General features: G+C 42.9%; 1 protein-coding gene across 2 annotated transcripts; it reads right to left on the bottom strand.

Moving 5' to 3' along the window:
* Positions 1-397: 397 nt before the first annotated feature.
* Positions 398-27,970, bottom strand: TRAPPC3 (trafficking protein particle complex subunit 3). Of its 2 annotated transcripts, none has more exons than XM_040337326.1 (5): positions 27,692-27,970; positions 22,972-23,069; positions 18,995-19,094; positions 9,499-9,681; positions 398-2,181 (listed from the first exon to the last, which is right to left on the bottom strand). In XM_040337326.1, the coding sequence occupies exons 1-5, from the start codon at positions 27,731-27,733 to the stop codon at positions 2,062-2,064; spliced, it is 543 nt and encodes a 180-aa protein (XP_040193260.1). In that variant the 5' UTR covers positions 27,734-27,970; the 3' UTR covers positions 398-2,061. The 2 variants fall into 2 exon arrangements, with proteins under 2 accessions (XP_040193260.1, XP_040193261.1); XM_040337327.1 differs by lacking the exon at positions 27,692-27,970 and adding an exon at positions 24,357-24,375.
* Positions 27,971-27,976: the final 6 nt, after the last annotated feature.

Here is a 27,976-nt window from a genome sequence, read left to right on the forward strand (position 1 = left end):
ACTTTTCACTTTAGCAAAGTGTCATTTCTTCAGTGTTGTCACATGAAAAAATAAATAAAAAAATAAATAAAAAAGATATGTACAAAAATGTGAGGGTGTATTCACTTGTGTGAGATACTGTAATTCCCTTAAGTGGCTTTGCCTACAAAAGATAAAGTGATTTGTATTGGGTAAAGCATCTCCTTGCATGATATACATATTTTAATTTGAATTATATTATTGTATTCTTCTGTAGTAGTCACATAAAGTGCATACGTTTTCAAATACCAAACTTTCCGATTATAAATTTAAAGCTGTATTGATTAGGTAAAGATACATTTTACGCAACATGTCTAATGGTACTGTAAAAAAAAACAAAAAACACACACACAACAGTTGAAGATAAAATGAGAACAAACTGTTTTAAAATGTATTTATTCCAAATATACTAGACAAATAATTATGTAAAACACAAACCGACAAAACAATAGAAGATTAACACCGGAAAAATGCCTTCAGTATATAAATCAGCAGCAGAACTAGATTGATATCCTTCTCATCTGCTCCCATTTTGTAAAACCACATCATATCCCAACCTGACACCAGCTGGGGCTTTTAGGTTAATAATACATTTCATTCTAATTACTAAATATTTAAAAATGAAAAGTGAACTAAAGCATGTGTCATGTTGTCACTACAATAATGGAATGCCATTTTGTTAAAATTGACTTGACAGAGACCACTGGCTCATTCTTGCATTGGAGTTTTACGATAGCTAAATAGAAACATTGCGACACTGCTGATCCTGCTTTATGCTTTTAGATTTTTCACGGTGACATAAAACAGGAGGTGTGTGGAAGTCCAGCTAGTTCATAAAAATTGGCTCCCCAAATGAAATAATCTCATTTAGAATGTTTTCCCCTGTCTGAGAAGTTAGAGGTCTTACCAAAAGAAACAGGTTAAAGCTGAAACATCTGCATCTTCCCGAACCCCCAGTGATGTGATGAGCGGAAGCAGCACATATACAATTAAATACTTCCTTTCATTTCTTAATGAGAAACATTTAGAATTGCACTGTATAACAGATCTGGAAATGCTGGAATTACAGTGTTTCTCAACCAGGGTGCTGCAGGCATGGAACCCAATTTGCCATTGTACAGACTGTCAGAACCATAACAAATAACGCTCTAGGGCCAGGATGCATGACATCATTTATTGCTTTGGGGATGGTGTACAGCTCCTCAGCACCTTGGCAAAGCATGACTTTAATGCAGGTGGGATGCAGGGTCACCCCCAGAATTGAATGGCAGGCAGAATTTTGCTTCCTCCACCTCCCAGCCCTCTGCCACCTGCTGAAGCTAAAAGGTCGGGCTCTGATTTGAAGAGGGGACTGTATGATTGAGGGTTCTGAAGCGATGGGGACCTTTAATGTACAGGGGCAAGTTTGTGATCGGGAAGGTGGGTCTCATTTTTATGGTAGCCGCTGATGTGGTGGGGTGACTGACATCATGAGGGAACCTCTGGTGTGAAGTTCAGCAAGGCATCCCAGGCTAAGCTTTCCCATTGAGAAGTAACTTTTTTTTTTCCCACATCTTAAGACTTGGGTGCCTATATATTTTTACACGGTTCCACAAGTGGGAAAAAAAAAAAAAAAAAAAAAAAAAAAAAAAAAGGTAGAACAAACATTGCTCTATTACTTGCAGGGAATTCAAGGTCATCCCCCCCCCCCCCCCCCGGCCAGAAAGGCTGTGCAGACTTGGACAGTGCGTGGTCACTCTTAGCCATAGAAAGTATATATGCTACAGAGCATGCTGCAGAATCATATACTTCTAGTTGTTTTATATGTTTTTGTGAATATGGTAAAAGAAAAAGCCACAAAATGTCACACTGAAATACAAATAAAAAAAAAAAAGAAAGAAAGGGGAAAAGGTTTTTTTTTTTTTCATTTGTCCAGAATCATGTACGTTGATCTAAGACTTTTGTGTCAAACTCAAACTAAAAGGAAGAAACATCAGAAAGTTGGCTACAAATGATGCTTTCCCTCAGAGAGCAACAACACCAACTGAGAGATAGTTCCTGCGGTCATTCCTCTCCTGCAGGCAAGTTGTCTTCAATCCGTCGGATAAACTTCATCCGGATTTCTGTAACACTGTCACCCTTTAGTGTGTCTTGCACAAATTTTACATCAACTGCCATCTGTACCTGAAAGAGAGTTTGTACATATATTTTCATTGGAAACTGAGTTGTGAGGAAAGCAGACAGAAGGTTAAAATGAGAAATATAAAAGTTAAGGTGGGAGTGAGGAGGAAAATAAAATGTTCAATATATAATAAATGCTGGAGGTATTGTCCCAGCCACAGTTAGAAAAAAAATCCTCTTAGTATGTGTGCACAACATATTTAAGAAACCGGTGCTGAAAGAAACTTGGAGCCACAATTGCTGACCTAATTTCTAAAATTGTTAGTTGCCTGGCTACTGTTATAAAGGGACCCAACCAGATAAGCATATTGAGTAAATGTGCTTAAAGGCCGTTATCAATTTTTATTTTTACTTTAAAATTCCTCAGACACCGACAGCTCAGATGCTCTGTATTCCAGAGACTCAGTTTTACCCCTCTGTGGTGTTAGTGAAGGTCCTGGCAGTAGCCAGGGAAGCCTCATTTGAGCCTCCGTCACAAAACGTGTGAATGCTGAGGTCATGACTCTATAGCCAGTTTTGTGCAACCTCAGGGATAGGGAAGGTGCGCTCCTAAGTATTTCAGGAAAACAGAGCCCCTGACACGCCTAGGAAGTTTTAGAGATGCTTGGAAATAAATGGTCTATTACCAATAAGGATGGGATCCAAGATTAATAAAGAAAGCCAACTTGACCCATGGTTATGCAAAATCCTTCACTTCATGCGCTTTTCTGGTTAGGCATGTAATGGTGACAAAGTCCTGTTAATCATCTACAGTGAAGCAGGAACAAAGATTGTCTCTGGACAGCCGCACTCTGAACAAATTGTAGCCTTTTATTGAAAAGACAGCACTACAGCACTACAAGTCATAGCAAAATAAAACCTGACTGCCGACGCGTTTCGCACTGAAACTAGTGCTTAGTCATAGCTATGACTGAGTGCGGCTGTCCAGAGACAATCTTTGTTCCTGCTTTGCCAAGTGCATTGCCTGCACCTGAGTTGTCTGCAATGGAGGATATTTATCTGGCTTCCCACCTGGAGCGGCTATTCCCTTTCCCCTAATCATCTACAGTGCCTTGAAAGAGTATTCATACCCCTTGAAATGTTCCACATTTGGTCATGTTACAACCAAAAACATAAATGTATTGGGATTTCATGTGATAGACCAACACAAAGTGGGATTGTGAAATGAAAGGAAAATAAATAGGTATTTAAATAGGTATTTGTAAAAAAAAAAAAAAAAAAACACACACATCTGAAAAGTGTGGTGTGCATATGTATTCAGCCCCCCTGAGTACTTTGTAGAACCCCTTTCACTCAATTACAGCTGCTAATCCTTTTGGGTATGCCAGCTTTGCACATCTAGAAAGTGACATTTTTGCCCATTCTTCTTTGCAAAATAGCTCAAGCTCTGTCAGATTGGACGGAGAGCATCTAAATGGCAATTTTCAAGTCTTGCCACAGATTCTCTATTGGATTTAGGTCTGGACTTTGACTGGGCCATTCTAACATATGAATATGCTTTGATCTAAACCATTCCATTATACCTCTGGCTGTATGTTTAGGGTCATTGTCCTGCTGTAAGGTGAACCTCTGCCCCGTCTCAAGTCTTTTGCAGACTCCAACAGGTTTTCTTCTAACATTGCCCTGTATTTGGCACCATTCATCTTTCCATCAACTCTGACCAGCTTCCCTGTCCCTGCTAAAGAAAAGCATCCCCACAACACGATGCTACCACCACCATGTTTCACGTGGGGGTGGTGTGTTCAGGGTAATGTGCAGTGTTAGTTTTCTACCACACATAACGCTTTGCTTTTAGACCAAAAGGTTACATTTTGGTCTCATCTGACCAGAGCACCTTCTTCCACGTTTGCCGTGTCCCCCACATTGCTTCTCACAAACTGCAAACCGGCCGTCTTTCAACAATGGCATTCTTTTTGCCACTCTTCCATAAAGACCAGATTTGTGGAGTGCATGACTAATAGTTGTCCTATGAACAGATTCTCCCACCTGAGCTGTGGATCTCTGTAGCTCCTCCACAGTTACCATGGGACTCTTGGCTGCTTCTCCGATTAATGCTATCTTTGTCTGGCTCATCAGTTTAGGTAGACAGCCATGTCTTGGTAGTTTTGCAGTTGGGCCATACTTTTTCCATTTTCGGATAATGGATTTAACAATGTTTTGTGAAATGTTCAAAAATATATATATATATATATATATATATATATATATATATATATATATATATATATATATATATATATATATATATATATATATATATATATATATATATATATATATATATATATATATATATATATATATATATAAAATAATTTTTTATAACCCAACCCTTTAAACTTCACAACTTTATCCCTGAGCTGTCTAATGTATTCCTTGGCTTTTATGGTGCCGTTTGTTCATTTAGGTTCTCCAACAAACCTCTGATGGCTTCACAGAACAGCTGTATTTATACGGAGATTAAATTACACACAGGTGAACTATATTTACAAATTGGGCGACTTCTGAACGCAATTGGTGCCACTAGATTTTAGTTAGGGGTATCAGAGTGAAGGGGGCTGAATACAAATGCATGCCACACTTTTCCGATATTTGTAAAATTATATATAAATAAAATTCAAAACTTATAATTTTTCTTCCACTACACAATTATGTGCCCCCTTGTAATTGTCTATCACATAAAATCCCAATAAAATACATTTACGTTTTTGGTTGTAACATGACAAAATGTGGAAATTTTCAAGGGGTATGAATACATTTTCAAAGGACTGTAACTTCAATGCTTTGACTTACAGACGTAGAACAAAGGTGCCGCAAATGAAGTCAGAATAGCTTATTGTGATAACACCTTTGTGATGTCTGTTATTTTGCATCACATATTTGTTACGGATTAGCAAGTAGAAACAACCACCAAGTGGTCACACCAAGCTTATGCATGCTAACATTCCTAAATCTTTAAGTATAGAATTCCAGATTTGGGTGGGACTTTTCAGGCATTCTACTTCTAGATGTATATACTGCAAGTCTATAAAAATAGGATTTTTTGTACTCACCGTAAAATCCTTTTCTCTGACGTCCATGGACGGACACAGCTCCTTAAGTCTTGACAAGTGGGTTATGTTCCCTGTTTACAGGAGAGGACTAGGCAGAAACATGTTAAATGGTTAAATACATGTTACATTAACAGAGTTGAACAGCCTCGCCCAGGAGGCGGTCCCTCCAGACATAACCCTCCTCACTGCAGCATGCAGCCTCAGTTCGTAACAAGCAGTACAAACCTAAAAAGGAGGGGTGGGAGCCGTGTCCGTCCATGGACGTCAGAGAAAAGGATTTTACGGTGAGTACAAAAAATCCTATTTTCTCTTATCGTCCATGGACGGACACAGCTCCTTAAGTCTTGACAAGTGGGACGTCCCCAAGAAGTGTCAAAACGAGGGGTGGGAAATATATCAGTAAAACCAATTGTAACTTCACCCCAAAACAAGCAGAGCTCCTCAACGGAGGAGGTGCAGTCCTAAACAGCCACTTGCAAAAACTAGCAGCCGAAGGAAGCATCATAAGATGTACTCACAGCAACCACGTAATTCAGGGAAAAGCGTGAACGGGCAAGTCGCCACCTCGCACACCCGTGATACCGACGCATGCAGTCGGAAAAAGACCCAGGAGGCACCATTGCCCTGGTCGAAAGTGCCGTGACCGGCAAGGGGGGCCCGCCCCCTAAGAGCATTGGGCCGTATGACAGCCTGCCTGATCCACCGAAAAAGAGGTCGAGTAGACCACCAGGCCTTTGTGGACCAGACACTGACACAAAAAAAAAAAAAAAGAGTCAGATCTCCGAAGCTGAACCGTAGCAGGCTGGTACACCCGCAGTGAGTACCGTGCCTAAAGTATGAAAGACAACCTCCGTAGGATGCGCCAGCTGAGGACAGAAGGATGAAAGAACAATGTTCTTATCCCGGCGAAAGTTCGAAACCACCTTCGGGAGAAGGGAAAGTCACGAGCGCACCACCATCATCTAATCCTACAGAGGGCCAAGCATGGCGGCTTGCAGGGCAAGGCCGCCAACCAGAAACCCCTCTAACAGATGTAAAGGCCACCAAAGGGGCCACCTTCTGAGATATTTGTCAAGAGATCTCTCTGACGTTTCTAAAAAGAAAAAAGGTTCCTGAAGAACCGAGAGCACCAGAGTCACAACTCATGGGGGAAGAGATGGGCCCAGAGGGGAAAGTGTAGGCCTAACCCCCTGCACAAAAAGGTACCCACCAGGGAACGGGCCGCAAAAAAAGGGCCACTGAAGAACACAGCCAGGGCTGAAATCTGCCCCCAAACAGTGCTTTAAGCCATTTTTGGATCCACTCCAGGCTGTAAAAAAAAAAAAAAAAAAAAAAAACACAGCAGGACCCTGGACACAGAGTATGTCCCTGGACGAGGCTCCATCTTGATTACATCAAGAGATGTAAGCCTGGCAGATGCGACGGTAGATCTCCCGGAAGAAGATCACCGTGCCCTCAGCATGATTGAGATGACCGAGTCGGACAGACCCCGGTCTCTTAAAGTCTGGCTTCCAATACCCCTGTTGAGCAAGTCAGTGACTGTACAACAGGAGGAAGTATGTGGCATAGGGACAGAAGGAACTCCCACCCTGGCAACCGCCAGGATACTTCCGCTACAAGGCGCCCGATACCGCCGAACCAAGGACCCCAAGGCCAACCTGGAGCGATTAGAATCGTTGCGATTCCCCAGCCTCCACTCTGCGGAGCAGCCGGGGAGGCCACTACAAAGGAGGAAAAACATAATGTCGTTGATACATACCCCACAGGGCCACCAACTCGACTGTACAGGATCACCATACCTGGTCACAAGTTTTGACACCCTTGCGGCTGAGAAGAACGGCTAGGAGATCCATGCCCTGTAAGACTCACCTCCTGCAAAGGAGTTGACTCCAAGTACCAAGACCAGTCGTCCTGGTCCAGCATCAGGCGACTCCAGTAGTCCGCCTGTCGGTATACCTGATGAAAGACCCAAGTCACGGAAGAGTCTGCAATTTCTTCAGGGAAAGAAAAAACCTACGCCACCACGGAGTCCTACTCCAAAACTGAGTCGGATGGTAGACAGGGTCTACAGCACCTGGTATCCCCAGGTGGAACCCCACCCAGGTACTAACCAGGCCCGACCCTGAGTAGTTACTGAGGACAGACGAGAGCGGACGCATACAGGGAGGCGTGGCCGTAGGCTCACTCAAGTCCAGCGACTCTGGGCCGACTGGACCCCCAGGGGCTCCCACAACACGAAAGGTTGGCGTCCGTCGTAATCACCGTCCACAAAAAAGAAGAGAGACTATTTCCCGGACCGAAGAACCGGGGATCTCAGTCACCAATTCAGGGAGAGTAATACATACACCTGTTGTATATGTATACACAAAAAACAGACGCTCCCAGGCCCTATGCAGGGCACTCACCTCATGCTGCACTAACCAGGGTATCCAGGGGGCTCACCTCGGGAGGGGACTGCCCAGCGCTGCCATCCGTCCGCAGCACACGGCGTGTGGGGAGGAAAGAAACCGCGAGGGAACGCAGCAGCCGAAGGGACCCGTGTGCGCCGTAGGATACAGCACTAGGTGCCAGGACCATCCAAAGATGGTCGCCGAGCGTTCAGAACACGGCCACAGAAAAATGGCCGACCGCAATTTTAGCCTGCGTAATGGCGCGGCTATGACAAAATGGCCGCCAATGGGGTTTTCAATACAATTGAAAAACCACCCAAAAAATGGTGCCAGCGTCAGCAGGATGGCGGCAAAATGCCGCATTTAAACAGTAAAAAGCCTTTTAAGGCTTAAAAAGTTCCCAAAGGACAAAGCCCCTCACAGGAATGCCCCAGACACGCTCAATGTATGGCAGGCAGGCACGTAACCACTGAGCTATAGGCTCTGTTGGCCATATACACAGTCCCCTCAGGCAGGCCCCCCCCCTGACAATATACATGTTGTATATGTACAAAATAGCATTTTAGCAATGCAGCAGAGAGAAAAGAGCAGGGGAAGGGAGGAGAAGAGGACCCCCGAACCCCAGCCGTACCAACCCACCGAAGCGGGAGGGACTGTACTTACCCGTCCGAGCGAGGACTCGCTGACGCATTCCTGACAGACCTACAACCGCAATGGAGGTAGCTGTCGGCCCAGTCCACTGTGAATGAGGCAACACCACAGCCCAGTCATATGTAGACCTCGGAGCAAAGCTCACTGGCCACCCCAGGAGTCATGGGGTACGGCGTGGCAGACCAAGCCTCTTTGCATAGGTGTGCCCACGCTTGCTGGTCGGACTGAGTAGACTACAAGGATCTATAATATCCAGCCTGTCACTCAGCCGACAGCTGAAAGAAGATTCTTCAAGAAAAAGTGAAAATAAAATAAAATTTCTCCTCAGGGCGCTGGGCCCAAAGGGAGCCATACGTCCTTTCTCCTTGCTAGGCAGAACGAAACTGAGGCTGCATGCTTCAGTGAGGAGGGTTATGTCTGGAGGGACTGCCCCCTGGGCGGGGCTGTTCAACTCTGTTAATGTAACATGTATTTAACCATTTAACATGTTTCTGCCTAGTCCTCTCCTGTAAACAGGGAACATAACCCACTTGTCAAGACTTAAGGAGCTGTGTCCGTCCATGGACGATAAGAGAAATTAATTTTACTACACTTACAAAAATACACAATTAAAAATCAAACCAATACATAAGGCGATAATAGCAATCAAGACATTACGTGCATAATTAGTTTCACTCTCCTGTGCCAGGAGGGCGTTAACTGAAGTCCTAGGGGTTTAGAGCTGCACACTTTCCTTGAGAGCATGCTGATCCTTAGAAGGTGGCTGTAGACCAGGGGTCTCAAACTGGTGGACCTCCAGCTGTTGCGGAACTACAAGTCCCATCATGCCTCTGCCTGAGGGAGTCATGCTTGTAACTGTCAGCCTTGTGAAACTAAAAGTCCCATGAGGCATTGCAACAGCTGGAGGGCCCCCAGCTTGAGACTCCTGCTGTAGACTATGTGGGGTGGCCTGGAAAATGTGACTTAACTAGTCTGAGTGGTAGCTGGTATGGCACAGCAGCAATGGGAGGAAAACAAACTAACGGCTGTGACAGCAGCCTTTTACTTCTACGTACAGCGATTGGGAACCCCCCAGCCCCTGTGCCTTTTATTTGGAAGGCTTATGTGGCTCCTCCGAGTCCAGGCCTACTGTGAAAACATTCAAGATTAAAAGTGGTTGGAGTGATTGGCAACATCTATAACTGGATTCTTGACATACAAATAGAACCATTGATTTAGTAACTTACCATTTCTAGAGCTCCACGCAGTACTCCACACAGCATGTTGGAGTATATAAGTGTAGAATGGTTATCTGGCAGTTCAACAAAGTCTACTAGAGGATTGTTTTCCAAAATGAGGGAGAACTCATCACCCGCTGGGCTCCAGTTTGTAATTGTGGGTGTGATCCCCAGGTACATTTTAAATGCCACCTGTACCAACACAGAGAAATAATAAATAAGTAGAGAAACTCTACCTAGGTTTCTAAGAATTTGTGCATTTCAAACCTAAAATCAAAGATTATAACAGAATGAACAATGTTAACCATACTGCTTTGCTAAAGAAAACCAATTACTGCAATATACATTGTGAAAAAAGTAAAGCTTGGAAGATCTTTGGCAAGATTAATAATTTTCTGGTTAGAAAAAAATCTTACTTGTGTTAAAGTGAAGTTCCATCCAAAAATGAAACTTATGCTTTTCGGATCCCCCCGCGGTGTCACATTTAGCACCTTTCGGGGGGGGGGGGGGGGGAGAGAGATACCTGTGTAATCCAGGCATTTGCTCCCACTTCTGGGCATAGATCGCCCCTCCTCCGCTGTCTTTGGGGAGACACACATGTCCCAGAAGACAGCAGGGACCAGTGAGATCATGCAGCACGGCTCGCGCAGTAGGGAACCAGGAAGTGAACTTGCAAAGGCTTCACTTCCCAAATCACTTACCGAAGATGGCGGCACATCCCCATGGCGCCTCAACCCGAGAGTCAAGGGACAGATCGGCTTCGAGTGAGGACATCGCAGGCGCCCTGGACAGCAAGTGTCCATTTATTAAAAGTCAGCAGCTTCAGTATTTGTAGCTGCTGACTTTTCATTATTTTTTTGGGGGGAACTCTGCTTTAATTCATAGTGCTACACGGGTATTTCAGTTATTTGCACTTTCGCCTGCTTTAATAGACACTTGGGGGTTGATTTATAAAACTAGAGAGTGCAAAATCTGGTGCAGCACTGCAATGAAACCAATCAGCTTCCAAGTTTTTTTTTGTCAATGCTTAACTGAACAAGCTGAAGTTGAAAGGTGATCAGCTGCATCAGATTTTTCACTAACCAGTTTTAGTAAATCCAACTCTTGTGTATCAGGAGGAGCTGGGCTGTAAGTGAACTTGCATGTACTTTTGCTGGATCTTCCTGAGTGCGGACTCTCATTTGTTTGTTTCAGTGCACTATTGCTAGGGCCCAGAAGAACCTCTTTGATGCCGGCAGGCTGGCACTCATTCACTGTGTGAGACACTGGGGAATCTCGCAGTGGCACTCTAAGTTCTATAGTTTATGTCAAATAAGGAGATGGGTTGGAGTGAATCCTAAATTAACTTTTACAGGAAAAATCGTGGAGGACGTTCCAGTTAAACTGTGCACATCCCTTGCTCAATATAAATTTAATTCAGTGAAAAAAGTGCCTAAGAGCAAGAAAGGATTGCAGAAATTATAGCAAATATTAGTTTAGCTGGAATAAAACGCTAACACTGGTTGCACTATGCCAGCAAAGCAAGAGGGTTTACACAGGGAAGTTCACCAGCATGGCACTTTAGGAAGTCACCTTCTTCAGGTAAGAGACAAGATGGATGGTGATCTTGCTCCACTGTTACAAAATGCCTAGTTGAAGGTTGGCATTAGGGCCGAAAGAACTAATCGCTTAATCAGGCCTGCATAACGGAAATGCATTATTTGTTTAAATATCAGGAAATACAGTGCAGAACACATACAGCTCAGTACACCGTCCATACATGTCAGAAAGTCCCTGAGAACTTGTGAATATGTGAGGAGCAATGCCTCATGGGACATGTAGTCCTGGGCAGGAAGTGAGTGCTGAAGTTTTCTTTACCTTGCTATTGGGGCACTCTATACAATACTTTGCAGCTTGCTGTTGAGGCACTCAATGCAGGAGGAGCCAGAAACATTGGTGGGGGACCCTAGATGCAGAGAATCATGGCTGGTCTGTGCAAAACCATTACACAGAGCAGCTTTGTATGTTTTGTATAGCCAGCATATAATATATTACAGTTCTGTTTGAAAATCCACAAAACAGTCTAACTTTTTTTATTTTATTTTTAATAAAAAAATATTGTTCTCCGAGTCTGATGATATTTACCAGATTCAACCTCTAATAGTATGTACAGCATATGTCTTCTGTCTGTGTGTTATTCTCAGAGTGGATTAGAGATTCCTCTCAATGGACTGTGTGCCGTCCATAGAAAGCCGTGCAGCAGCCGTGACTCCCACATGCATTCACGGGAGTGACATCATCGCAGTTCCACCAAAGACAGCTGCCCATGAAGATCAGGTGAAGGAGGATACTAGCATATTATTACATTTACTTGCAGATAGAAGATTTTATTTTTGCAGTTTTCTACCGCTTTAAAGCTTATACAATTTCAGAGAGGTCAGCAGACAAATGTACAACAGTATGGGGGTTATTTACCAAAGGCAAATCCACTTTGCACTGCAAGTGCACTTGAAAGTGCAGTCACTGTAGATCTGAGGGGGACATGCAAGGAAAATCAAAAACAGCATTTTAGCTTGCACATGATTGGATGTTAAAATCAGCAGAGCTTCCCCCTATTTCAGATCATCCCCTCAGATCTACAGCGACTGCACTTCCAGTGCACTTGTAGTGCAAAGTGGATTGCCTTTCGAAAATAACCCCCTATATGTCAACCTATGTTTAGGAATTATACAGTGAGGAAAATAAGTATTTGAACACCCTGCTATTTTGCAAGTTCTCCCACTTGGAAATCAGGGAGGGGTCTGAAATTGTCATCGTAGGTGCATGTCCACTGTGAGAGACATAATAAAAAAAAAAAAAATCCAGAAATCACAATTTATGATTTTTTAACTATTTATTTGTATGATACAGCTGCAAATAAGTATTTGAACACCTGTCTATCAGCTAGAATTCTGACCCTCAAAGACCTGTTAGTCTGCCTTTAAAATGTCCACCTCCACTCCATTTATTATCCTAAATTAGATGCACCTGTTTGAGGTCATTAGCTGCATAAAGACACCTGTCCACCCCATACAATCAGTAAGAATCGAACTACTAACATGGCCAAGACCAAAGAGCTGTCCAAAGACACTAGAGACAAAATTGTACACCTCCACAAGGCTGGAAAGGGCTACGGGGAAATTGCCAAGCAGCTTGGTGAAAAAAGGTCCACTGTTGGAGCAATCATTAGAAAATGGAAGAAGCTAAACATGACTGTCAATCTCCCTCGGACTGGGGCTCCATGCAAAATCTCACCTCGTGGGGTCTCAATGATACTAAGAAAGGTGAGAAATCAGCCCAGGACTACACAGGAGGAGCTGGTCAATGACCTGAAAAGAGCTGGGACCACCGTTTCCAAGTTTACTGTTGGTAATACACTAAGACATCATGGTTTGAAATCATGCATGGCACGGAAGGTTCCCCTGCTTAAACCAGCACATGTCAAGGCCCGTCTTAAGTTTGCCAATGACCATTTGGATGATCCAGAGGAGTCATGGGAGAAAGTCATGTGGTCAGATGAGACCAAAATAGAACTTTTTGGTCATAATTCCATTAACCGTGTTTGGAGGAAGAAGAATGATTAGTACCATCCCAAGAACACCATCCCTACTGTGAAGCATGGGGGTGGTAGCATCATGCTTTGGGGGTGTTTTTCTGCACATGGGACAGGGCGACTGCACTGTATTAAGGAGAGGATGACCAGGGCCATGTATTGCGAGATTCTGGGCAACAACCTCCTTCCCTCAGTTAGAGCTTTGAAGATGGGTCGAGGCTGGGTCTTCCAACATGACAATGACCCGAAGCACACAGCCAGGATAACCAAGGAGTGGCTCTGTAAGAAGCATATCAAGGTTCTGGCGTGGCCTAGCCAGTCTCCAGACCTAAACCCAATAGAGAATCTTTGGAGGGAGCTCAAACTCCGTGTTTCTCAGCGACAGCCGAGAAACCTGACTGATCTAGAGAAGATCTGTGTGGAGGAGTGGGCCAAAATCCCTCCTCCAGTGTGTGCAAACCTGGTGAAAAACTACAAGAAACGTTTGACCTCTGTAATTGCAAACAAAGGCTACTGTACCAAATATTAACATTGATTTTCTCAGGTGTTCAAATACTTATTTGCAGCTGTATCATACAAATAAATAGTTAAAAAAATCATACATTGTGATTTCTGGATTTTTTTTTTGATTATGTCTCTCACAGTGGACATGCACCTACGATAACAATTTCAGACCCCTCCCTGATTTCCAAGTGGGAGAACTTGCAAAATAGCAGGGTGTTCAAATACTTATTTTCCTCACTGTATAAGCATAAACTTTTCTTAGAATCAAAGAATGGAAATAAATACCTAATGCGGAAATTGACAAAGAACAATACAGCAGCAAGTTTTTTAAAACCAAAAGATATGCTGTAAGTGTAAATAAATGTTCTGGTCTGCGAGAAAACTACTGAAGTTCCTCACAGACAACTACATGCCGCTTAAATGGGAAACAGACTAAGCCTTTGCCAAACTGGCAGAGAATTATAGCATATGCAAAGCAGTATGTGATGAAGTCAATTGAAGAGTTGCAAGGGGGAGCCTTGGACGACATTTACGCTGAAAAATGCTTCATAAACTACCCGAGGAGCAGTACTATGAATACATATCTCAGCTTCTTGCAACACATCCTTTAATACAAGTCTGAGACAGGAGAGCCTGTGAGCAAATCTGAATGCCTTCCATAAAAATGATTCAGACATAACGGATTCTTAAAACATATGTGTCCAAATCTATGTGTGCGATTATATATCAGTATTCCTTTTTTTATCCCTGTATGTTGCGATTGTTCAGGTGCTTATCTAAATGTTTTTTTTTTGTTTTTTTTTAACTAAACTATCGATGCTCCCCGCTGAAAACACCACCTGTGGAAGGGAATTCCACATCCTTGCCGCTCTTACAGTAAATAACCCCCTAAGGGTTAAGTTCAAGGTAAATCTAATTTCTTCTAATTTTAAAAAGCGGCCACGTGTCTTTTTAAACTCCCAGTATTGTCTGTTTAAAATATTTTTGAATCTTTATGTATGTTCTTTACATGCCTAAGACTAAACCAGAAAGAGCTGACCAGTAATCAAAATAAAAATGATCTTTCTTTTAATATTCAAATGGGTGTGATGAATAGTCTGTTTGCTGTATACTTCAAGTGATACTAAAACCACACACGGTTTAAATTTACCGCAGATTGTCCCTTCTATTTCTGTAAAAAAGAGAAAGAGAGAGAAGGCGCCTCCAGATTAGTACACATAAAAACTTTAATCATTCAAAGGTGCAGCATCCACTTACAGTAAGGTAGTAGAAATACGGCATGTTTAGGAAAGTCCCTTAGGTGTTGTCAGACCGCGCTCGATGGTGGAGATCACCAGTGTTTTTTTCCGTCGTTCAGTCCAAACGATCCTGCAGTGAAGTCCAGCTGGTATACTGCAGCGTTGTGGATGGGTTTGGAGGAAAAACGTAGGCCGCGTTGACGTCACTAGGATGCGACAACGTTTCAGAGCCATGCTTGAAAAAGGAGCGCGCTCTGTCATCCACAAGCGCTGGCTCTGAAACGTTGTCGCATCCTAGTGACGTCACAGCGGCCTACGTTTTTCCTCCAAACCCATTCACAACGCTGCAGTATACCAGCTGGACTTCACTGCAGGATCGTTTGGACTGAACGACGGAAAAAAACACAGGCGATCTCCACCATCGAGTGCGGTCTGACAACACCTAAGGGACTTTCCTAAACATGCCGTATTTCTACTACCTTACTGTAAGTGGATGCTGCACCTTTGAATGATTAAAGTTTTTATGTGTACTAATCTGGAGGCGCCTTCTCTCTCTTTTTTGCATATTGGAGCTCTGCTTTTATTTCCCCAACCTGTGAAGGCTTTGCCCCGGATCATAGACTGTTACCTAGAGGTAGACCGATATGGGTTTTTCTCTGGCCGATGCCGATATTTGGAAATTGGGGCGGCCGATGGCCGATATGTGTTGCCGATTTTTGCGGCCGATATTTTAGGCCGATATTTATTTTATTTTTTTCCCTCATCTCCAAAAACCTAGGGTGGAGAGGAGATAATTGTTTAGGGTGGAGTGCAGCCTGTCAGTGCCACATCAGTGCAGCCCATCAGTGCCCACCAGTGCAGCCTATCAGTGTCCATCAGGGCCACCTCATCAGTGCCCACCAATGCACCAGTGCGCATCCCATCAGTGCCCACCAGTGCATCACCTCAGTGCATCACCTCTTCAGTGCCCACCAGTGCATCACCTCATCAGTGCCCACCAGTGCCACCTCATCAGTGCCCACCAATGCACCAGTGCATCCCATCAGTGCCCACCAGTGCATCCCATCAGTGCATCACCTCATCAGTGCCCACCAGTGCATCACCTCATCAGTGCCCACCAGTGCATCACCTCATCAGTGCATCTCCTCATCAGTGCCCACCAGCGCTCATCAGTGCCAATCAGTGCATTACTAAGTCATCAGTGCATTACCTCATCAGTGCCCACCAGTACAGCCCAATGTCATTCACTGCCACCAGCGGAGCGCTCCAGGCTCCATTCCATCTCCCAGTCCCAGCACAAGAAAGTTTTTTAATGTCCCTGGCCCCGACGTGCTGCCCCGCCTCTGCCTACAATCCCCAGAAGGCAGAGCGGGGCTGTGACAGCCTATCGGCGGCGGCCGCTGCCGACATCCTCCACTCTGGGGAAAAAAAACGTCCCCTGACTTGCTGCGCGCCCTGCCTCCGCCTACAAATCCCAGAATGCAGCGTGGGCCGGTAACTGCCGGCCCGCGCTGCATTCTGGGGTTTGTAGGCAGAGGCAGGGCGCGCAGCATGTCAGGGGACGTTTTTTTTCCCCCAGAGTGGAGGATGTCGGCAGCGGCCGCCGCAGATAGGCTGTTACAGGCCCGCTGGTTGGCTGCCACGCAGGGTGTACCAAGATGGCCGCGGCTCCGGAGCTAGGCCGAAGCCGCGGCCTTTCCTGATGCTGTGACCGATTTCCTGATGCTGTGACCGCGGCGGCAATCGGTCACAGCATCAGGAAAGGCCGCGGCCTCGGCCTAGCTCCGGAGCCGAAAAAAAAAAAAAAAAAAAATCGGCCTAATTTGGGGAAAAAAAAAAAAAAAAAAAAAAAAATCGGCCGATGCCGATTTCTCCAAAACAGACAAATATCGGCCTGCCGATATATCGGTCGACCTCTACTGTTACCATCTGCTTTTGCAAAGGATTGCATCCCTCTCACCATTACCATGCTCCCTGCTTCCGCCCAACTCTATGGTTTTATTCATTAATCATTTATTATTGTTCCATACCTATAAATCCACACTCAGGAGGTTTTTTTCTATGCATTATGATTTATTGTTAGCCACTTCTTTTTTTTTTTTTTTTCAGCGCCACTACCCCATTTTTTTGTATGCTTCTATTTCTGTATGTGGACGATGATACAAACTATTTTAAAGTAACTTTTTTCCAAATCGATATTCAACCGTCACATGACCCAGATCTTTCCCAGCCTGTCTGCAAGGAAACAAGCAGGAGCTTCTAGTCCTCTTCTGCTGTTAATTAATAAAACGGGCATACAAAATACACACACACACACACACACACACACACACACACACACATATATACCCACTTGACCACCAGGCCTATTCTGGCACTTCTCTCCTTCATGTGAAAATCACAATTTTTTTGCTCGAAAATTAATCAGAACCCCCAAACATTATATATTTTTTTTTTAGCAGACATCCTAGGGAATAAAATGGCAGTCATTGCAATACTTTTTGTCACACCGTATTTGCGCAGCGGTCTTACAAGCGCACTTTTTTTGGATAAAAATCACTTTTTTGAATTAAAAAATAAAACAATACATTTTGCCCAATTTTTTTTGTATATTGTGAAAGATAATGTTACGCCGAGTAAAATGATACCCAACATGTCACGCTTAAAAATTGCGCCCGCTTGTGGCATGGCGTCAAACTTTTACCCTTAAAAATCTCGATTGGCGACGTTTAAAAAATTCTACAGGTTGCATTTTTTGAGTTGCAGAGTAGGTCTAGGGCTAGAATTATTGCTCTCACTCTAACGATCGCGGCGATACCTCACTTGTGTGGTTTGAATACCGTTTTCATATGCGGGCGCTACTCGCGTATGCGTTTGCTTCTGCGCGCGAGCTCGTCGGGATGGGGCGCTTTAAAAAATTTTTTTTTTGTTTTCTTATTTATTTTTATTTAGTTTTATAATTTTTTACACTGAAATAAAAAAAAAAAAAATTGATCACTTTTATTCCTATTACAAGGAATGTAAACATCCCTTGTAATAGAAAAAAGCATGACAGGTCCTCTTAAATATGAGATCTGGGGTCAAAAAGACCTCAGATCTCATATTTAGACTTAAATGCAAAAAAAATAAAAAAAAAATAAAAATGTCATTTTTTCAAATGACAAAAAAAAAAATGTTGTTTCTTTAAGAGGCTGGGCGGGACTGACGTTTTGACGTCACTTCCGCCCAGCTTCAGTCCCGTCCCCGCTCAGCTGCCGGACACATCCGATCCCCTCCGCCGCTACCGACGGCTCCGGTAAGCGGCGGGAGGGGGGGGGCCCCTCTCCCGCCACCGATAACGGCGATCTCGCGGCGAATCCGCCGCGGAGACCGCCGTTATCGTGTACACCACCGCCCCCTGAAAAGATGAATATCTCGGTTGTGGCAGCAGCTGCTGCCGTTATCGAGATATTCAACTTTAAAAACAGGACGTCTTTTTGACATGGGGCGGTGGTCAAGTGGATACATATATATATATATATATATATATATATATATATATATATATATATATATATATATATATATATATATATATATATATACACATATATACACACATACATATACATACATATATATATATATATATATATATATATACACATACACACACACACACACCTGCTAGTCGCAGGCTGGGTCACACCCATCCAGCCTGTGTATTAAAATAACAGGGAGGAAAAGCCCCCATCAATCTACATGTAATATCCTACCCCTATTGTGTTTTTTTAGCTGGTTAGTGGGCACGGAGGAAGAGGGATGAAGTGGGCTGTCATTTACCACTGTGTATACGCACACAGTCACATGGGCTGCTCAGATGTGATAGAAAGCAAATGCACATGCTCAGTATAGAAACTTACTGAAAACTGAGTATGTGCAGAGTTGCCACCACAGCTGCACAATCCCTATCTCAATTGGGGACATGAACAGAAAGAAGATACAGCATCAACCAGTTTTTTTTTTTGTCAGAATGTAAAGAAAAAAAAATAAAAGAAGATGCTCATAGTAACCGAGTGGGTATGAACAGCATGAAATACAGCATTTATTGATCGCTTATGATGTGCGTTTAGTGACGCTTTAAGAAATTAAAATATCAGTTTTGGAGTTTTTCTATTTTTTGTCAGAAAAAAAAAAAAAAAAAAAAAACTACCTTAGCTATGACATCTGACGTTTCTCGAAAGTCATGACATCTTCCAACATTTGAACGGGCTAGAAAATCTTCAATCAGCCGTACACCTATATTGTATCCCCTGAAAGGAAAAAAACAAAAAAAACACATAGAACAGTAGAAACAGACAAAAAGCACGTCATGCACTGCAGGAGATAGGTGTCAGTAAAGTAGTGCAAATCACAACACAACCCACATGAACCATAACAGGTGATGTCCAAACCTTGCGACACTCTCCACTCCACACTCAAACCCCCGTTAGCCCCACCCAGGCATTGTTCCTCTAACATTTAGGACTCTTCCCACACTGCTGCTGGAACCACCAATAACATAGTGTCATTTGCTGCTATGGTAAATGCCTCTGGGGAAAAGAAAAGAAAAAAGAAAAAAAAAAGAAAAAAAAAAAAAGGGAGGATGATTGAGTGGACTAGTTGCACACCCAAACAAACTTAAATAGATTTTCTCAGTTGTATTTCTTTTTTTTATTAAAATCAAAAGTAGAACACAATTCTTTAATTAGTGATGCCTTGTCCATCAAAAAACAAAAAAGCTTGTACCAAGTACTTGTCCAACTTCACATTTCCCATTGGAAAACTTACAGCAGCTAGTTGTTTGAAAGTTGCTTTAGTTGCAGTTTGGCAAGACTGCATTGAGAGGCATCGTTTATAATGTCTTGACCCTTTGTAACTGCTTCTGGGGGAACAACAACAGTCCTTCCCTTTAGGCTTATGTGGTTAGGTCTGCTTTTTTGCGGGGGGGGGGGGGGGGGGGTTCCGCTTTCCTGGATATTTAAAACATCTACTTTAACAGTGAAAACGTTTTTACACGGTCCTGCACCTGATGCAATTCCATAAAGAAAATGCCAGACTGGACTGGTCTTCTTAAATACAACAGAGCCTGTTCATTTAAGAATTTGTACATGATGAATCCTTTCACAGACAGAATACAGATGTGACAAATATATGTTCTCAAACATCTAGCATAACCAATTATAGCACTGGTCTCACTGGCCAAGCAAGATGTCAGATCATTTCTAGCAAAACATTATGGAGGAAAAGATTATATAAAAAAGGCACACTAAATAAGTGAGCAGTCTAGTAAAAGAACTCTATAAAAAGAGCTATACTTGAACAAATAAAATAAAGTACTCAGAAAACCACAATATAAAAAAGTAAACCTGCCAAAAAAAAAAAAACTGTGCAAGTAAAACGGAGCAGATGTTGACCATGAAATACATAAGTAGTAGGTCACTTTCAGTTAAAATACATCTCCAAATTATCAGTAGATCTACAGGCAGCCAAACATATGTAAAAGCCAACACTGGTCCCGATTGCCAGGTGCACTCCACAACAGAGAGAATATTCAAAAGTGGAGTTTATTCAGGTAGACATTTTGGCAGAGCCTCTAGAGATCTAGGTCTTCTAATCCAGCAACACGCCAGTTTTATTGAGGGTAACCTATAAAGTCCAACTAAACTTTTGATTTAAAAGCAGCAAATAAAATTCCAGGTTTGACAACAGCATTGTCGAATTTCCAGACACTGACACCAATATGTGATGATGACCCTCTCAGCAGAGAGATTTTCTAGTTCACTGGACCACAATCTATGTGCCAGCAGATTGAAAGTGATCGACACTGGGTCAGCTAACTATGCCATTAATCGTGTTTTATTGGAAACATTATCTAATCACAATTACGTTAGCAATTCTGACTTTTAAGGAATGTCAGTAATACACATGGTCACAACAGACTTGGACATTTCAGAGATTTACAATGTAGTAGTGGTCTTCAAAGACACCACAGGGTTTCTTTAACTACTTTCAGTCCTTAGATCGTATATACAGTATACATCCGTAGGAACAAGGTTATACCAGGATCATGGCTGCAGCTATCATTTTTTAGTGCTGGCAAAGGGCTTTACGGTGAAAGCATTAAAGTGTTACTAAACTCACAACAGTAAAATCAGTCTGTATATGCAGTAAAGCATGCTGGTTATACTCACTGTGGAACCCAAGGGGTTAATCCTATGCATTGTGCAAAAAGTCTGTTTCATCTTGAATACAGAGATCCTCTTCTTCCACTGACTCCAGAACAGGCCTGGATAAGAGTTACTGGAGTCAGGCTGCACATGCTCAGTTTGGTGTGTATTGCTGTTTTTTTTTTTTATTCCATGGGAGAGTTTATGTGATCAACACTGCATCCTGATAGGACAGCTCAGTGCAGTATGGAAACTCCTCCTACAAGCTTTAACCAGGGACTGATAGAAGTCACAAGACTGCTATATACTGCTGAGAAAAGATATATAGCAGTTTATATTTACTAAAACAATTGCAGTTGTGTACTTTGGGAGACCAGATATAGTGAATGCAGTGTCCTGGGTTTAGTAACATTTTAAGAGCATTTATAGAAATATCTGACCACTTTTACAGGGCTTGAAAGGGAGCTCCCCACTCCCAATGCCATTCTAAATTTCTCCTGTTTCCAACGGGGTTCCCAGGATCGCTACAAGTGGTGGGCCCGCTGCCCGTGTCTGCTTCGTGATGAATGAAGCGGAAACGCAGATGGACAGTGAACATTTCTTTATATAAATCAGATATAGGCTTTTTTTATGGTGTCATCAAGTAGCTCATTCTCCAAAGTTGAGGGCCAAAAGCATGCCATATCTAAAGAGATAGGGGTTGGGCAGGTCAAACCATTGTTTCAGATCAGAAAATTATGGCAATTCGTTCCGTCTAGTGACATCATAGTTACATAGTTAGTCAGGTTGAAAAAAGGCACAGGTTCATCCAGTTCAACCACAAAAAAAAAAATAAACAAACAAAATAAAAAACACAATACAATCCCATACACCCAACTCCATACCCACAGTTGATCCAGAGGAAGGCAAAAAACCCCAGCAGAGCATGAGATACAATTTGCTACAGCAGGGGAAAAAATTCCTTCCTGATCCCCCAAGAGGCAATCGGATTTACCCTGGATCAACTTTACCTATAAATCTTAGTACTCGGTTATATTATGTACATTTAGGAAAGTATCCAGGCCTTTCTTAAAGCAATCTACTGAGCTGGCCAGAACCACGTCTGGAGGGAGTCTGTTCCACATTTTCACAGCTCTTACTGTGAAAATCCTAGTTTTAAACCCCTTAGTGGCTCATATAATGGGGTCAGGTCTAGTAAGAAACTGGGGGAACTGGGGATTCAGCCACAGCAGGGAAGCCAGTGAAAAGGAGCCAGAGGTGGGTGCCAGTATAACCTGAGCACATTCCCAAGCTTTGATTGTGGCTCGCATCGTTCCTGCAAAGGGGAAATTTGGCTCCCCGAGCATCTGTATATGAGAAGTCACAAGATCTTGTAAAAGCCCAATACTGCTGCCTCCAACACCATGGCCAAATCCCCATCACCCTCTCAGGAGCCACCTTTGTGCAAAAAATGCCTGTCCTGCCAATACTTGCACAAACCTGGGAGTGCTAGACCCCCAGGCCCCCGAGGCCAATTCTTGGAGAAAAGGGTCTCCAGATGAAGGAACCAAAAAGGTTGTGTACAACAGAAAAGGTTTGGTCTTTAAATGGTTAAACTTCCTTCATCTACACACTTCGGTAAAAGAACAAAAAGATACTTTGTTTCCACTTATTTGCGTTGTTGGCAGGCTGCTTGGATTTTGTTTTTCCAGCTGTGAGAACTCTCTGCACTTGTTAGAAAGATTGTGACATGCTGTTTCGAAGATCGGGAAGGGAAAAAGATCGCAAATTTGATTCTTCATGATTAATCGTTCAGCTCTATGCAGAAGATAGTCACATACAACAGCCATCATTGTAGTAACTCGTCCTATTGCAGTGATTTTCAGCATCCACAAAACAGAGTAGGCATCACATTTTTTAACAATGTATTTAGTCATTTGTTTGGAGTTCCACTTAAATTACACTAGTACAAACCGTCACAAGAAATCACCTCAACACTTACATTTTCTCCAGTTGCTTATTGACATCTTCATCATTTTCGTAGTCCTTACACAGCTGTGCAACAAGGGATCCATAAGTTAGATTGAAGAGCTCGGAGTTCTACAAGGAACAAAACCCATAATTAGCACCAAGAAATGTAATTCTATGCAATCATTCAGATGCACAAAACCTACCTTGTCCATAGCAATCAGACCCAAATAAGACTGTTCAAAACTCTCTAATAAAGTCAAAAAAATTAAAGCCAATGTGTGATTGTGTACAATAGCCATAAACTTAGCTCTTTATTACCGCTTGGCTTTAAACAATAAAATACCTAACATGCACAATATAAGCATGTAGTAGTTGCAACAAACAGAGGAAAGAAAATGTTTTGAATAAAATATAAGAAAATATGACATGCATGTAAAGGAAGAGAGGAAATCTCTATACATAGCAGCATAATAAACTTTAACCTGCAAAATTGTATTAATTATGGAGGGCAATAAAAAATAAAAAAAATTAAAAGAAATTCACAAAGCAAATTCACCCAACTCCAGACAATTTTTTTTTTTATTTTATTTTTTTGAATAGAGGTTGGAGGTTTTGCCAATTTTTTTACTCCAGCCTTATTTTATCTGTCACATTTGAAAAAAATCTCATTAGTATTTTAGTCTGTACAGGGAGTGGGTAAACATTTATGGGTTACAGAGAGCAATGAAAACAATGTTTATAGTAGGGTGGGAAAGTGTTAGAACCTGTCAGGTTACCGGTGGTGTCTCCACTGGGGAGATCTGCCCTCACTTCCTGCGCAGGTGATGGATGTCAGACAAAAAAGGAAGCGAGTGGAAATCTCATCAACAGGGCACAGACAATATTTAGAAGCCGATTGAGGTTCTGACCCCCTCTACTCAAAAACAAAAATGTATATCTGGGGTTGAGCTGTAGGCATCCTCTAGCTGGCAAACAAATTCTGACTTAAGACTTCTTGAAAGGAAAGGTGAAACTGTTTAACTCCTGACCATTCTAATAGGCTGTATTCCATTCAAAATGTAGAGAAGTGTAAATTATGACTATTGTGAAATTTGTCTAAAGCATGCCAATCCTCAGCCACAACTACACTTCTATAAGCAGTTTAATATCCCTTTGCAAAAGCATAGGTTTATTGTAAAAAGCTAAATGACAGGTGGAACAATGACACATTCCAGTGCTGTAGGTTGTATTAGCCATGTTTTCCACAGCGTTTCTCAGAGAAGCTTTACATTACTATCAATATCCTAAAACACATAGGCCATTAGAATGGCTGCAGGAAGCTTGGAGGTGTATTTTAAATGGTAAGGAGCTGCATCAATTTCACAGATGCGGCACAATCACAAATATGCTAAAATTAAAGTGTGTTTAGAAACATACCATGAGATGCAGAGATGCAGCAGGTGAAATGAATGGCAAATACCAATACTACAGAATGAATGCAGTAGCGAGATGGAGAGAAGGGAAAAGAAAAATAGTTAGGCGATACAGGTCTACTTGCCTAAACATACCAAGCGCAAAAGCAGCCTCACTCTCATAAAACAAGACTCCTAAAGAGAAACTGCCAGGAAATAAAAAGCATTCATCTCACTACGCAAAGTGCAACAAAGTACATGTAACACTTTGTCCCAGATTTCTAGCTAGTCTCGTTGCTTGGATAGTGGTCAACCGTGAGACCCCCACCACTTTCCAACCATGCATCTATCAAGGGGGCCAATATTTAACCACTTGCTTACTGGGCACATATACCCCCCTCCTGCCCAGGTGAAATTTCAGCTTCCGGCACTGCATCGATTTAACGGACAATTGCACAGTCGTGTGACGTGGCTCCCAAACAAAATTTACGTCCTTTTTTCCTCACAAGTAGAGCTTTCTTTTGGTGGTATTTGATCACCTCTGCGGTTTTTATTTTTTGCGCTATAAATGAAAAAAGAGCGACAATTTTGAAAAAAAAAAAAATTCAATATGTTTTACTTGTTGCTATAATAAATAGCCAAAAAAAAAAAAACATTTCTCAGTCTAGGTCGATAAGTATTATTTTACATATTTTTGGTAAAAAAAAAAAAAAAAAAAAAAAAAAATCGCAATAAGCGACTGGTTTGCGCAAAAGTTATAGCGCCTACAAAATAGGGGACAGAATTATTATTTTTTTTTTTACTAGTAATGGCAGCAATCTGCGATTTTTATTGGGACTGCGACATTATGACGGACACATCGGACACTTGACACATTTTTGGCACCATTCACATTTATACTGCGATCAGTGCTATAAATATGCACCAATTACTGTATAAATGTGACTGGCAGGGAAGGGGTTAACACTAGGGGGCGAGGAAGGGGTTAAATGTGTACCCTGCATAGTGTTTTCAACTGTGGGGGAAGAGGACTGACTGGGGGAGGTGACCGATCTGTGTCCCTATGTACAAGGGAAACAGATCGGTCTCCTCTCTCCCTGACAGGACGTGGATCTGTGTTTACACACACAGATCCACGTCCTTGTCTGTGTAACCGCCGATCGCGGGTGCCAGGTGGACATTGCAGCCGCCAGGCATGCGCATCGGCATCTCAGTGTATAGACGGCCTCCCGGCAATTGGGATCCACACTGCGGCCGTACAAAGTCATACGGCTGGCAGCAAGTGGTTAGTAAACTATAAATGACAGTACTTATCTCTCGTAATTTTTCCAAGGGGCCACATGAGAAACTGGGACTGTTGTGGAGGGTCAAATGCAATTCTGTCTCTGGGAAGGTCTGTAAATATACAGAAAACAAACACCTGGCGCTAAGAATAGCTACAACTGTTTAGGAGATCTTTCAGATGGATAGTCGGGGTAGTAAAAACAGGCGGCTGAGCTGCAGTCTAACACCCAAAAATTGTTTAACAGCGGGGTTGTTCACATGCTGTGGCATTTTTTCTGACAAGTGGCAAAGCTGATCAAACTCACCCATTGAGAAAAGCAGCATACTAACAGTGGAGGCTTTGAGGGCCTGATAGAGACAGCTAAAGACCAGATTAGCCCAGGGGCAACAATTTTGCCCAGGTCTGGTTTATAAAAAAAAAAGAGTTGAGCAAAACTGGTACCAGAACAGAGCCCTGAGGACCACTGCTTACAACTCTATACCATTCAGAAAATACACCAATTATCATCACCCTCTGGACATGCTGCTGTAACCAGAGTAATATCCAGGTACATACTATATGACCATCGTTAGGGTGGCTAATCCCACCGCAGACGAAGTCCAAACCGGACGTAACGTGCGTACAGGGGGGAGGAGCTTTTCCTGTGTCGTCACCCGCGTCCTTTCTGCTGCTGCTGGTCGCTGTTGCTCCAAGTTTTTATTTTAGTTTAGTTTTGCCATTCGCCTACTGGCCAGTTGTTTTCTGGCAGATTGTCTGCAGACATACCAGATTGACTGTAGTATGGTGAAGCTCTGCAAGACTGTTCTTCATAAATGTATGTTAGTTACTACTGATATTCGCATGATCAAATTTATGGAAATGGTATCTTATCATTCCTTCCAATAGCTTACATACTACTGATGTCAGGCTGACTGGTCTGTATTTTCAAGAGATAGGTCTCAAGCCCTTTCTGAATATCGGTACCTTGTTTGCCTTTCACAAATCAGCTAGTACTATTCCAGTCAGCAAGCGGTCCTTAAAAACAGAGAACCTTACCAGTTAACTATTTCAGAGAGAAAGAGAGAAACTCCTTCCACCTAAACAGAAATGATCCACACAATTATAAAAGGCCTGGACAGAACTCTCATTCATAGACAACTACTGCAGGGCAAAAACACTTTCCCTTACTCCGAGAGAGGGTAGCAAATATACCTCCAAAAATATTATAATCAGGACCAAGGGAGGGTATAGGCGCTATTCTGGAAGATTCCTGAAAATAAAGGTTAATAGGTAAAAAAAAAAGCTCAATTTTCCCAAACCATCTTTCAAGAACCGCTTACAAGACGCTACAAATACCTGGAGCTTGGTTGCAGCTTCAGAGGAGTTCTAGGTGGTTGTGACGAATGAATGTTTGAAAACGTCAAGTAGAAGCTTTGCAATTCCAACTCAGATTCACCTTCCTATTCCACCCAAGATATGGCCATCACCCTTGTGGAATGCGCTCAGATACTTGTTGGGATCAGAACATCGAGTTTGATGCGCTTCTTCTATTGCGTGTCTAAATAGACACACAGAGCAGCTGGTTGGCTCTGGTGTCCCCATAGCAAGCCGCTTGCTGTGGGGGCACCTGGCAGGAAGGAAGAGCGCCAGCGCGGGACCAGAGGAGAGGGGAATCTGGGCTGCCCTGTGCAAAACCACTGTACAGAGCAGGCAAGTATAGCGGCAGGGCTATCTCTTCCTATTTTTGCAGTATGTTTTGCGTCTGGAGGGACCTTTCCTCAACCTGCACCATCACTAGTCAGCGGCATCCACTCGTCAGACCTTGTCCCTTAATTTATCATGGGCCCCTAATGTCTCTGCCTCTCTCTCTACACACACTTTCAAACATGTTCTTATAATTAAAAGGAAAGAACAGATGTACCAAATCTACTGGCAATACCCCAAAGAGAACTGAAAGGTAATGACAGGAGTCCTATGAGCCCCAGAAGCAGACTGTGCTGTACTATGAGTCCTATGCATGGGCCCGGTCAGTATAGAAACAGGAAGTGTATGCATGGGCCCGGTCAGCAGAAGAACAGCATACCCAGCCCGCTCACCATCTTCTTGCTCTCCGTTCCTCTGTTAGCTTGCCGAGACATGGCTCACAACTCTAGCCGCCGCCACAGTCAGGAGAAACACGACTTCTCTTTCACACACAGCTGAGGAAACCCTATCCAGGCAGTTTTCTCCCACTGACAGAGCCGAATTCCACACTGGGCCTGCGCGAAATAACGACAGGGCTTCTGGGAAATGTAGTCTTATACTTCGTGTATGCCAGTGGCCGACTACGGATAGTAAACTACAAGGGTGCTGCTGCGAACTTCCTTGTAGGAAACGAGGTG

This window comes from Rana temporaria, chromosome 2, assembly GCF_905171775.1.
Source record: "Rana temporaria chromosome 2, aRanTem1.1, whole genome shotgun sequence".
In the NCBI taxonomy this organism is placed as follows: domain Eukaryota; kingdom Metazoa; phylum Chordata; class Amphibia; order Anura; family Ranidae; genus Rana; species Rana temporaria.

Bases quoted from the DNA above. Each gene is read 5' to 3' on its own strand.
- TRAPPC3 (XM_040337326.1), bottom strand. From the start codon at position 27,733: ATGTCTCGGCAAGCTAACAGAGGAACGGAGAGCAAGAAGATG. The intron at 23,070-27,691 runs GTGAGCGGGCTG...TGTTCCTTGTAG, and splicing joins GAACGGAGAGCAAGAAGATG to AACTCCGAGCTCTTCAATCT. The intron at 2,182-9,498 runs GTAAGTTACTAA...ACTCTCTTTCAG, and splicing joins TGCGTGGAGCTCTAGAAATG to GTACAGATGGCAGTTGATGT.